The 12,916-nt window shown below is 43.6% G+C and overlaps 1 protein-coding gene across 1 annotated transcript in view; it reads left to right on the top strand.

Moving 5' to 3' along the window:
* Positions 1–1,610: 1,610 nt before the first annotated feature.
* LOC134336576 (probable ATP-dependent RNA helicase DDX41) overlaps positions 1,611–12,916 on the top strand; it is a 65,025-nt gene continuing 53,719 nt past the window's right edge. The window contains exon 1 of the mRNA XM_063030863.1: positions 1,611–1,753. Within this exon, the coding sequence (XP_062886933.1) occupies positions 1,706–1,753 (48 nt within the window). The 5' untranslated portion in view covers positions 1,611–1,705. The remainder of the gene's footprint in view (positions 1,754–12,916) is intronic.

Raw genomic sequence — 12,916 nt, 5'->3', positions numbered from 1 at the left:
AGATGGCAGCGCGACGACAGTGATGAATATCTGTTATCTGTCAAGTAGGGGACCGTGCACAGTTCTGATTTTTTGGAAACAGACGTGAGAGCACAGCGGAACATTTGGAAAACTTCTGAAATGCCTGCTTCGCTGCTGCTGCTACTGTGTGGTAACTGGAATCTTCAGAGCTGAAGGCCCTGAAGTCCTCAGCTTTGCGTTTTTCAGCGGCCGGGGAGAGGTCGAAGGCGCTCAGCAGAGGATGGTGCTCAGGAGGCTGTAGCGGAGAGGCTGGTCGGAAGCTCAGAGTTTTCGGACGGATGAACTCAGTGTCGGCTGGGGTCGGCTGCTTCCAAGGTATCGGCAAGTTGACAGTACCTGGAGGTTTATGGCAGGGAGTTTCTCCCCTTTGCTGCCTGCTATCGGGGACTTGGGAGTCGATCGACTCAGGACTTTGAGACTTTTTTTTACTGTGCCTGTGGACTGTTCTTTATCAAATTATGGTATTGCTTTGCACTGCTGTAACTATATGTTATAATTATGTGGTTTTGTCAGTGCTAGTCTTTGGTCTGTCTTGTTTTCTGTGATACCACTCTGGAGAAACATTGTATCATTTCTTAATGCATGTATGCATTTCTAAATGACAATAAAAGAGGACTTAGTGTTCTCATAATGTAAAAAAAATTGCATGCTTTGAGATGCTCTTCTATTTTGGCCAAGGCATTTTATTAGTTATATGAAGGGTGACCACAGAAGCCCACTAGAGACAAAAAGATCGATCTGTGCATGAAGCTGGAGGACACATTGAATGTAAGTAAGGTATTTGTGAATAATTTTCATCTGTCTTCACTATGGGTGACAAGCAAGACCCAGTGACGGGTCCTTCTGCCTTTCTGGATGACATTACCAAGCAATGCTACATTGATGTAAAGTTAGTCAGAATCTGAGCAACTCAAGTCCCAATCCTCAAGTCACTTTCTGGTATACTGATTCACACCCATTCAGACCTGAAAGGTTTGCTACATTGATAGCTAAACTTTACTTTGCTCATATTATTATATGGTCCACGTCTGACTCTTCTCTTCCCTAACTTTTCTATCTCCATCTTAGGCCAATAAATGTCACAAGCCCACAGACTCCCCAAGTTTCTTGGTAATATCTCCACCTACAAGGACTGCATTCCATTCTCCCACATTCTATTCCAAAGACGATACTTTTTGGTACTATCACTTCAAGATGGTATCTTTCTCTCTTCGTTACGGGTTCTCCTGGATAAGAGTTGATACGTTTTGCAATAACATCCGTCCCACCTTCTGCATCACTGCTCTCACTTTCCTCCAACTCACATCCCAACACAGCAGGGACAGGATTCTTCAAGGACACTTTCCCCCTCAGCCTTCACGACTGACAGATCTTATAGTGGATCCACCTTTCCTTTCCTGAAAGCACTCTGAAGGGTTCTGTCTCTTCACAGATTCACAATAGGAATCCTTCCAGGCAAGATAGCGGTTGCCACGGGAGAGACCAGGGGCGGGAGAGCCTAGGCTCAGTCCGCAGGCATGTTTCTCAGTTGACGAGACTGAATGCCACCGATCATCCGCCACTCCAACGCTCCCGCTCCGCCACTCTACCCAAAGGCCAGGGGGAGCAGGGAAACGGACGGACCGGAAGGAACTGGCAAGCGGACGGGAAGTGCAACTACAGTACGTCGGGAGAAGGTCCGGCGATGGAGTCCGAATCTGTGAGCGGGGAGCTCGATGGCGGCAGTGGGAAGGTAAGCGCCGTGTGGGGCCTGGGGCTGCGGGGAGCCGGGAACCGTGTGGGACCCGGTGCCGCGGGCGGAAGCGGCGACGCCGCATCATGGACGGTGCCTGAGCACAGACTCTGGTATTGGTGAAAGGGTGGCCGGTCTCCGAGGGAAGCCACCGCCACAGTATATAGGGATTGGGTTTGCTCTCTTCTGTCTCTGTGGAATATTACGTGCCTGGTGCAGTCAGTGAGGGATCTCCAGTCTGTTCCTGGGATTGGGGATCTGTCCCTTGAGTTGGGGATAGAGCAGACAGTGTTCTCTCTAGAGTTTACAAGAATGAGGCTTGAATGTTAAAGATTTCGAAAGACTTAATGGGGTAAATATGGGGGAGATGTTTCCACTCCCAGAGGAGCCTAGAATTAGGGTCATAATGTCAAAAACGAAAGAGTATATCATTCAGGCAACACACATCAAAGTTGCTGGTGAACGCAGCAGGCCCAGCAGCATCTGTAGGAAGAGGTGCAGACGAAGGGTCTCGGCCTGAAACGTCGACTGCACCTCTTCCTACAGATGCTGCCTGGCCTGCTGCGTCCACCAGCAACTTTGATGTGTGTTGCTTGAATTTCCAGCATCTGCAGAATTCCTGTTGTTTGCGAGTAGATCATTCAGGACGGGATTGGAAGAAATGTATTCACTGGAAAGTAGCTAATATTGGAATTCTCTACCCAAGGGAGCTGTGGAGGCTCGTACTTTGAATGTATTCAGTATAGAGACCAGTAGATTTTTAGGTACAATGGAAACCAATAGATATAATTTTGACACAGAGGGTCACAGTGTGGAAACAGGCCTTTTGGCCCAATTTATCTCTACTGACCTGAAGTATCTTCCTGAGATTTGACCTATGTCCCTCTTAACCTTTCCCATCCATGTTTGTGTTTAAATGCTGCAATTGTACTTCCTCTGGAATCTTGTTCCATATCCCCAACACCCTCTGTGGAAAAACTTGCCCGCTCAGATTTAAGAACAGTGTGATGGTATGGGAATGGGGGATGGACTGAATGACAAACCTGTTACTATTTCTCATGGTTTTATGGGACTCTCTTTGGACATCTGACTTCTAAAAGTAGTACAGACAGTGGCGTGTGCTGGTAATCAGTCAGGATGAAAATGATGGGTTTTGAATTCTCTTTGGAATAGAAGATAAAACACTGATCCAGTTAAAGTACTTAAGATATTTAAAGGATAAATTAAATGTTTCCAGTGGTGGGGTGGTCCGAATTAACCTGGCACACACAAAAGACTGTGGAAAGGTATAGACCAGGGTTGGCAAACCTTTTTGAGAGCGTGTGCCAAAATTGTCAATAATGTTCTAAAAAATTAGCTTGCATGCCGTAATAATTTTAAACAATAAATATCATTGATTAATGAATTAGTAACAATAATTAGGGACTGTTTAAAGGAAAGACATGATTGCTGTTGTTTCTTAATTTATTTTGAAGCCTCAAAACTAGCAGCAATTGGAGTTACCTGAATAAATGTTGTCAAAATATTTAACTGTATTTTTTTGTTGCTGGTTCCTCAAGAAATGTGTTGTTTTTGTTCTTGCTTACTTTTGTAACAAAGACATTAGTGAACGGTTTAATAATGCCACTTTATGGAGGAAGAACTGTACACCACTGTTTGGAACAACATTTCCAAACTGCTTTATTATCCATTTTAATAATATCAAATCTTGCACTCACCATCCTTCAAAATCTCTTGTCACTTTCCCTATTATTTAAACACCTTTGTTTCTTTGCTGGTATGTCTGATGTTTTGAAAACTGAAAAAGATGAACACAATTCAAAATATCTCACTGATAAACTTAAGTAACATGTTTCACTAATATAAATAAAATGTTCTTTTGCAAAAAAAATTACACTAAACTGCTTACAATATTTACTGTTATTATCACTGGCGACGCCTACATCCCGTAAGTGAATAAAAAAATGTGGTCTGATTTTTATCTAAGTCACAATAATAGACAAACACCATCTGCCTAAGCTAATAGCACACAGACAATTGTACTTCTCGTCAGTACTGAGTATACCATTTAAACTGTCACAGTCTAAGTTCAAACATTTTGTGAACCTCTGGGGTAATGCCTTCCGCAAAAGCTGTTTGGAGTCAGATGTTCCAATCAATGAGATGAGATTAGATGTGGATTGTAGAGGTGCCCTGCCCCATAAAGAAGACTAAGTCAGGTTACTGACAGAGCCTGCTCTTCTCAAAGAATGCCATGCCTCAATCAAAACAACTTTCAGAGGACTGTAGAAGAAGAATTGTAAAGATGCATGAAGCCTGAAAAGGCTACAAAAGCATTTCTAAAGACCTGAGTGCTCATCAGTCCACAGTAAGAGAAATTGTCTGCAAATGGAGGAAATTCAGTACTGTTGCTACTCTCCCTCGGAGTGGGTGTGCTGCAAAGATCACACCAGGAGCACGACGTACAATGTTGAAGGAGATGAAAAACAACCCAAGGGTAACAGCAAACGACCTGCAGAAATCTCTAGAACTTGCTAAAGTCTCTGTTCATGTGTCCACTCTAAAAAAAAAACTCTGAACAAGAATGGTATTCATGGAAGGACACCACGGAGGAAACCACCTCTCTGCAAAATAAACATTGCTGCACATTTCAAGTTTGCAAAAGACCGCCTGGATGTTCCACAAATTCTCTGGGACAATGTTCTGTGGACAGATGAGACAAAAGTTGAACTTTTTGGCAGAAATTTACATTGCTATGTTTGGTGGAAAAAGGGCACTGCATACCAACACCGAAACCTCATCCCCAACTGTGAAGCACGGTGGAAGGAGCATCACGGTTTGGGGCTGCTTTGCTGCCTCAGGGCCTGGACAGCTTGCAATCGTTATGGGAACAAAGAATTTAAAACTACCAATACGTTTTACAGAAGAATGTCAGGGTAGCTGTCTGTCACCTGAAGCTTAATAGAAGTTGAATGATGCAACAAGACAATAATCTGAAACATGAGTAACTCAACAGCAGAATGGTTTAAAAAGAAGAAAAATTTGTGTTTTGGAATGGCCAAGTCACAGTCCAGTCCTTAACCCAATTGAGATGCTCTGGCCTGACCCAAAGAGGGCTGTAAATGCAAGGTACCCCAGAAATATTGATGAACTGAAAGAGTCTTGTATGGAGGAATGGTCAACAATGCATCCTCGCTGTTGTGAAAGTCTGATCAGCAGCTACAGGAAACATTTGTGGAAGTTATTGCTGTTAAAGGAGGTTCGACCAGTTAATAAATACAAGGGTTCACATACTTTTTCCAGCCTGGACTGTGAATGATTAAACAATAAAGACATGAAAAGTACAATTGTTTGTATGTTATTAGTTTAGGCAGATTATGTTTGTGTATTAATGTGACTTTTATGAGTAACTAATCTAGAGAACCATGTAATTGCAAAGGGTTCACAAACTTTTCCTTGCATCTGTACGTGGGATGCTGGCCTTTATTTGTTGAGGTATAACATAAAAACATGGATGTTGTGCTAGTGCAGTGTGCAACTCTAATTTGGTTACAGCTTGAGCAATTTATATATTTCTGATCTCTGGAACATAGGAAAGATCTGATTAGATGGGAGAGGATGTAGAATAGATTTATGAGGGTATTAGCAGGATGAGAACATTGTTGCTATAAAGAAAGATTAGAGAAGCTGGAATTGTTTTCTTTGGAACAGAGCAGTGTGAAGCAATAATTAATTGAAGTGTTTAAACTGAGGAGGGGTTCTGTACAGAGTTCAAAAAAGGATCCACTTTATCTTTGAAGGGTTAAAACTGAGATAGGAAGTTATGTCAGGTAACTTTGCCATCCTACAGTTTTAACCCCTCAAAGGAAAACAAATAGTGGAAAATTAAAGAAGCACTGAAAAACATTTTCTCACTCATTGGGTTCAAAGGACCATATGTACAAGAAGTAGAGGTTGCCCCTGCAACCACTAGACCGTGCTCTGCCATTCATGATCCACAACTCTGGCATCACCATTTACCCCTCGTTAGCTTACTGCTTCTGTGTGATAGCTTTCCACTTGCCCCTTGTTTATCAGGAACATATGTGCATCCATCATGTATTAAGGAAGAAACTTCTGAAGCCTCATATATTCTGAAAGACGAAATTTCACCTCATGGTGTCCCCAGTTCTAGATTCTCTCTCAACACCCTATAGATGTCCAACCTGTTATGAACCTTTAGCATTTTGTATTTTTATCAAGCTTAGCTTGCCTACTGATTGCTTAGAAGATAATCCATATCCAAGCCAGGTATCATTCTAGTGATCTTCCCTTGTATCTAGGGAGATAGCCCTAGCCCTAGGGAGCTAGGGCTTTACTCTTTGGAGAGAAGGAGGATGAGAGGATACATTAGCGATGATCTTTCAAAAGTCAATAGATTCTGGCATGGTTCCGGAGGACTGGAAGATTGCAAATGTCACTCCGCTGTTTAAGAAAGGGGCAAGGAAGCAAAAAGGAAATTATAAACCTGTTAGCTTGACGTCGGTGGTTGGGAAGTTGTTGGAGTCGATTGTCAAGGATGAGGTTACAGAGTACCTGGAGGCATATGACAAGATAGGCAGAACTCAGCATGGATTCCTTAAAGGAAAATCCTGCCTGACAAACCTATTACAATTTTTTGAGGAAATTACCAGCAGGCAAGACAAGGGAGATGCAGTGGATGTTGTATATTTGGATTTTCAGAAAGCCTTTGACAAGGTGCCACACATGAGGCTGCTTAACAAGATAAGAGCCCATGGAATTACAGGAAAGTTACATACGTGGATAGAGCATTGGCTGATTGGCAGGAAACAGAGAGTGGGAATAAAGGGATCCTATTCTGGTTGGCTGCCGGTTACCAGCGGTGTTCCACAAGGATCAGTGTTGGGGCTGCTTCTTTTTACATTGTACATGAACGATTTGGATTATGGAATAGATGGCTTTGTGGCTAAGTTTGCTGACGATATGAAGATAGGTGGAGGGGCCGGTAGTGCTGAGGAAACGGAAAGTCGCAGAGAGACTTGGATAGATTGGAAGAATGGGCAGAGAAGTGACAAATGAAGTACAATGTTGGAAAGTGTATGGTTATGCACTTTGGCAGAAAAAATAAACGGGCAGACTATTATTTAAATGGGGAAAGAATTCAAAGTTCTGAGATGCAACGGGACTTGGGAGTCCTCGTACAGGATTCCCTTAAAGTTAACCTCCAGGTTGAGTCAGTAGTGAAGAAGGCGAATGCAATGTTGGCATTCATTTCTAGAGGAATAGAGTATAGGAGCAGGGATGTGATGTTGAGGCTCTATAAGGCGCTGGTGAGACCTCACTTGGAGTACTGTGGGCAGTTTTGGTCTCCTTATTTAAGAAAGGATGTGCTGACATTGGAGAGGGTACAGAGAAGATTCACTGGAATGATTCCGGGAATGAGAGGGTTAACAGATGAGGAACGTTTGTCCGCTCTTGGACTGTATTCCTTGGAGTTTAGAAGAATGAGGGGAGACCTCATTGAAACATTTCGAATGTTAAAAGGCATGGACAGAGTGGATGTGGCAAAGTTGTTTCCCATGATGGGGGAGTCTAGTACGAGAGGGCATGGATTGAAGGGCGCCCTTTCAGAACAGAAATGCGAAAAAATTTTTTTAGTCAGAGGGTGGTGAATCTATGGAATTTGTTGCCACGGGCAGCAGTGGAGGCCAAGTCATTGGGTGTTTTTAAGGCAGAGATTGATAGGTATCTGAGTAGCCAGGGCATCAAAGGTTATGGTGAGAAGGCGGGGCAGTGGGACTAAATAGGATAAAATGGATAAGCTCATGATAAAATGGCGGAGCAGACTCGATGGGCCGAATGGCCTACTTCTGCTCCTTTGTCTTATGGTCTTATGATAGAGGTGTACAAGATAATAAGAGGAATAGATAGAGTGGATAGCCAGCACCTTTTCCCCAGGGCACCACTGCTCAATACAAGAGGACATGGCTTTAAGGTAAGGGGTGGGAAGTTCAAGGGGGATATTAGAGGAAGGTTTTTTACTCAGAGTGGTTGGTCCGTGGAATGCACTGCCTGAGTCAGTGGTGGAGGCAGATACACTAGTGAAGTTTAAGAGACTACTAGACAGGTGTATGGAGGAATCTAAGGTGGGGGCTTATATGGGAGGCAGGGTTTGAGGGTCGGCACAACATTGTGGGCCGAAGGGCCTGTACTGTGCTGTACTATTCTATGTTCTATGTATCCTTTCTTAAATAAAGGCACCAAAACTGAAAATAGGTCATCAGGAAAAAGAGAAAATCTGCAGATGCTGGAAATCCAAGCAACACACACAAAATGCTGGAGGAACTCAGCAGGCCAGACAGCATCTATAGAAAAGAGTACAGTTGATGTTCCTCCAGCATTTTGTGTGTTTTGCTGAATTCATCAGATGTTGTCTCAACCGTGTTTGATACACAACGTCCCAATTTCTCCATTTAGTTCCTCTGGCAATGAACAGTAATATTGTGATAGATCTCTGTATTGTCTGTAGTACCTACACACTTGCCTTTGGTGAACTGTGTGCCCAGGCACTTGGGTCCCACCCACTTCTTCCCTGAGCTGCACAACTTTTTAGATAATGTTTGTTTGTGTCATTCATCCAGATTGTTTATATAAACTGTAAAAACGCTGATGACCACTCAGTATGTCTCACCAGTAGAAAAAAGACCTATTTATGCCAAGCCAATCGTCTATCCATGCTAACATATTATCTCTTATATCACAGCCTTTTTCTTTACACAGCGTGATAAAACACTTTCTGGAAATCAATGTGGAATATATCCATAGATTCCCATTTATCTGAACACATATTATGACCTCTAATACATTGGTTAAACAAGATTTCCTGAGATAAGATTGATTTTGCCTACCTCCTTGAATTGGAATGTCTTTAATAATAACACACACTAACCAACTGTAGATGTTCAAGAACTGGTCTGTAGCTGCCAACATCCTGTTTATCTTCCTTTTGGAATAAAGGAGTGGCTTTTACTTCTTTGTTCTAATATGGTGGAATCTTGCCTGAATCTAGGAAAATGTGGAATAGTTCAGTCAATGCATCATTCATCTCACTTGCCACTTCTTTTATGATCCTACAGTGAAATCCAACAGGACCCACTTAAAATGTCAGTCCACAGCTCTAACAATTTGCTTTCTACTGCTCCCATGATTATTGTAATTTTCCCTGCGTTCCTGTCACTTCCACTTCCTCCTTTCCAGTTATGTGTAGGGTGTCACTTGTATCCTTTTGAGGATCTGGTACTGACTGCCTGTAAGAGTGGAGCAGCAGATGCTCTCATCACATCTATATAGTACTTGGATGTGTACTCAAAGAGCTGTGAGCTGCTGAGCTGAAAGATGGGGTTCCACCAGGAAGTTCCAAGACACTAGGCACTAGAATACTACAGCACAGAATAGGCCTTCCGGCCCTCGATGTTGTGCCAGCCCATATATTCCTTAAAAAAAACGTACTAAACCCACACTACCCTGTAACCCACTATTTTTCTTTCATCCATGTGCCTGTCCAAGAGGCTCTTAAATACCCCTAACGTTTTACCCTCCACCACCATCCCTGGCAAGTCATTCCAGGCACCCACAACCCTCTGTGTAAAAAACTTACCCCTGATGTCTCCCCTAAACTTCCCTCCCTTAACTTTGTACATATGCCCTCTGGTGTTTGCTATTCATGCCCTGGGAAACAGGTACTGGCTATCCACCCTATCTATGCCTCTCATAATCTCGTAACCTCTATCAAGTCTCCTCTCATCCTTCTATGCTCCAAAGAGAAAAGACCCAGCTCTGTTAACCTTGCCTCATAAGACTTGTTTTCCAATCCAGGGAACATCCTGGTAAATCTCCTCTGCACCCTCTCCATAGCTTCCACATCCTTCCTACAATGAGGTGAGCAGAACTGAACACAATACTCTAAGTGTGGTCTCACCAGAGATTTGTAGAGTTGCAACATGACCTCTCTACTCTTAAACTCAGTCCCCCTATTAATGAAGCCTAGCATCCCATAGGCCTTCTTAACTATCCTATCAACCTGTGCAGCGACCTTGAGGGATGTATGGATTTGAACCACAAGGTCCCTCTGTTCATCCACACTCTTAAGTAACCGACCATTAACCCTGTACTCAGCCTTCTGGTTTGTCCTTCTAAAATGCATCACCTCACACTTATCCGGATTGAACTCCATCTGCCACTTTTCTGCCCAAGTCTGCATCCTGTCTATATCCTCTTGTAACCTTCGACAACCTACAGCTCCATCCACAACTTCTCCAATCTTCGTGTCATCAGCAAACTTACTCACCCATCCTTCCGCCTCTTCATCCAGGTCATTTATAAAAATCATAAAGAGCAGGGGTCTCAGGACAGATCCTTGTGGTACTCCACTAGTCAACGACCTCCAGGCAGAATAGTTTCCTTCCACTACTACCCTCTGCTTTCTTCCTTTAAGCCAATTTTTTATCGAAACAGCCAAGGTTCCACTGATCCCATGCCTCATGACTTTCTGGATGAGTATCTCGTGGGAGACCTTGTCAAATGCCTTGCTAAAATCCATGTAGACCACATCTACTGCCCTACCCTCATCAATTTCTTTTGTTACCTCTTCAAAAAGCTCAATTAGGCTTGTGAGGCACGACCTTCCCTTCACAAAGTCATGTTGACTATCCTTGAGTAGACTGTACTTCTCCAAGTGCTCATAGATCCTATTCTTAAGAGTCCGTTCCAATAGTTTGCAGACCACTGACATAAGACTCATAGGTCTATAGTTCCCAGGATTCTCCCTATTACCTTTTTTAAACAAGGGAACGACACTTGCCATTCTCCAATCCTCCGGCACCTCCCCTGCAGCCAAAGAGGATTCAAAGATCATAGCTACTGCTCCAGCAATCTCTTCTCTCACTTCCCACAGCAACCTGGGGTATATAGAACATAGAATAGTACAGCACAGTACAGGCCCTTCGGCCCACAATGTTGTGCCGACCCTCAAACCCTGCCTCCCATATAAGCCCCCACCTTAAATTCCTCCATATACCTGTCTAGTAGTCTCTTAAACTTCACTAGTGTATCTGCCCTCCACCACTGACTCAGGCAGTGCAATCCACGCACCAACCACTCTCTGAGTAAAAAACCTTCCTCTAATATCCCCCTTGAACTTCCCACCCCTTACCTTAAAGCCATGTCCTTTTGTATTGAGCAGTGGTGCCCTGGGGAAGAGGCGCTGGCTGTCCACTCTATCAATTCCTCTTATTATCTTGTACACCTCTATCATGTCTCCTCTCATCCTCCTTCTCTCCAAAGAGTAAAGCCCTAGCTCCCTTAATCCCTGATCATAATGCATACTCTAAACCAGGTAGCATCCTGGTAAATCTCCTCTGTACCCCTTCCAATGCTTCCACATCCTTCCTATAGTGAGGTGACCAGAACTGGACACAGTAGTGTGGCCTAACCAGAGTTTTATACAGCTGCATCATTAAGTCGCGACTCTTAAACTCTATCGCTCGACTTATGAAAGCTAACACTCCATAAGCTTTCTTAACTACCCTATCCACCTGTGAGGCAACTTTCAGGGATCTGTGGACATGTACCCCCAGATCCCTCTGCTCCTCCACACTACCAAGTATCCTGCCATTTACTTTGTACTCTGCTTTGGAGTTTGTCCTTCCAAAGTGTACCACCTCACACTTCTCCGGGTTGAACTCCATCTGCCACTTCTCAGCCCACTTCTGCATTCTATCAATGTCTCTCTGCAATCTTTCACAATCCTCTACACTATCTACAACACCACCAACCCTTGTGTCATCTGCAAACTTGCCAACCCACCCTTCTACCCCCACATCCAGGTTATTAATAAAAATCACGAAAAGTAGAGGTCCCAGAACAGATCCTTGTGGGACACCACTAGTCACAATCCTCCAATCTGAATATACTCCCTCCACCACGACCCTCTGCCTTCTGCAGGCAAGACAATTCTTAATCCACCTGGCCAAACTTCCCTGGATCCCATGCCTTCTGATTTTCTGAATAAGCCTACCATGTGGAACCTTGTCAAATGCCTTACTAAAATCCATATAGGTCACATCCACTGCACTATCCTCATCTATATGCCTGGTCATCTCCTCAAAGAACTCTATCAGGCTTGTTAGACATGATCTGCCCTTCACAAAGCCATGCTGACTGTCCCTGATCAGACCATGAGTCTCTAAATGCCCAGAGATCCTATCTCTTAGAATCTTTTCCAACAGCTTTCCCACCACAGACGTAAGGCTCACTGGTCTATAGTTACCCGGACTATCCCTACTACCTTTTTTGAACAAGGGGACAATATTTGCCTCCCTCCAATCCTCCAGTACCATTCCCGTGGACAACGAGGATATAAAGATACTAGCCAGAGGCTCAGCAATCTCTTCCCTTGCCTCGTGGAGCAGCCTGGGGAATATTCCATCAGGCCCTGGGGACTTATCCGTCCTAATGTATTTTAACAACTCCAACAGCTCCTCTCCCTTAATATCAACATGCTCCAGAACATCAACCTCACTCATATTGTCCTCACCATCATCAAGTTCCTTCTCATTGGTGAATACAGAAGAGAAGTATTCATTGGGGACCTCGCTCACTTCCACAGCCTCCAGGCACATCTTCCCACCTTTATATCTAATCGGTCCTACCTTCACTCCTTTCATCCTTTTTTTCTTCACATAATTGAAGAATGCCTTGGGGTTTTCCTTTACCCTACTCATCAAGGCCCCCTTCTTGCTCTTCTCAGCCCCTTCTTAAGCTCCTTTCTTGCTTCCCTATATTCCTCAATAGACCCATCTGATCCTTGCTTTCTAAACCTCATGTATGCTGCCGTCTTCCACCTGACTAGATTTTCCACCTCACTTGTCACCCATGGTTTCTTCACCCTACCATTCTTTATCTTCCTCACCAGGACAAATTTATCCCTAACATCCTGCAAGAGATCTCTAAACATGGACCACATGTCCATAGAACATTTCCCTGCAAAAACATCATCCCAATTCACACCCGCAAGTTCTAGCCTTATAGCCTCATAATTTGCCCTTCCCCAATTAAAAATTTTCCTGTCCTCTCTGATTCTATCCTTTTCCATGATAATGCTAA

Source organism: Mobula hypostoma, chromosome 22 (assembly GCF_963921235.1).
Source record: "Mobula hypostoma chromosome 22, sMobHyp1.1, whole genome shotgun sequence".
NCBI lineage: Eukaryota > Metazoa > Chordata > Chondrichthyes > Myliobatiformes > Myliobatidae > Mobula > Mobula hypostoma.
This window is presented reverse-complemented; position numbering and strand designations above follow the sequence as displayed.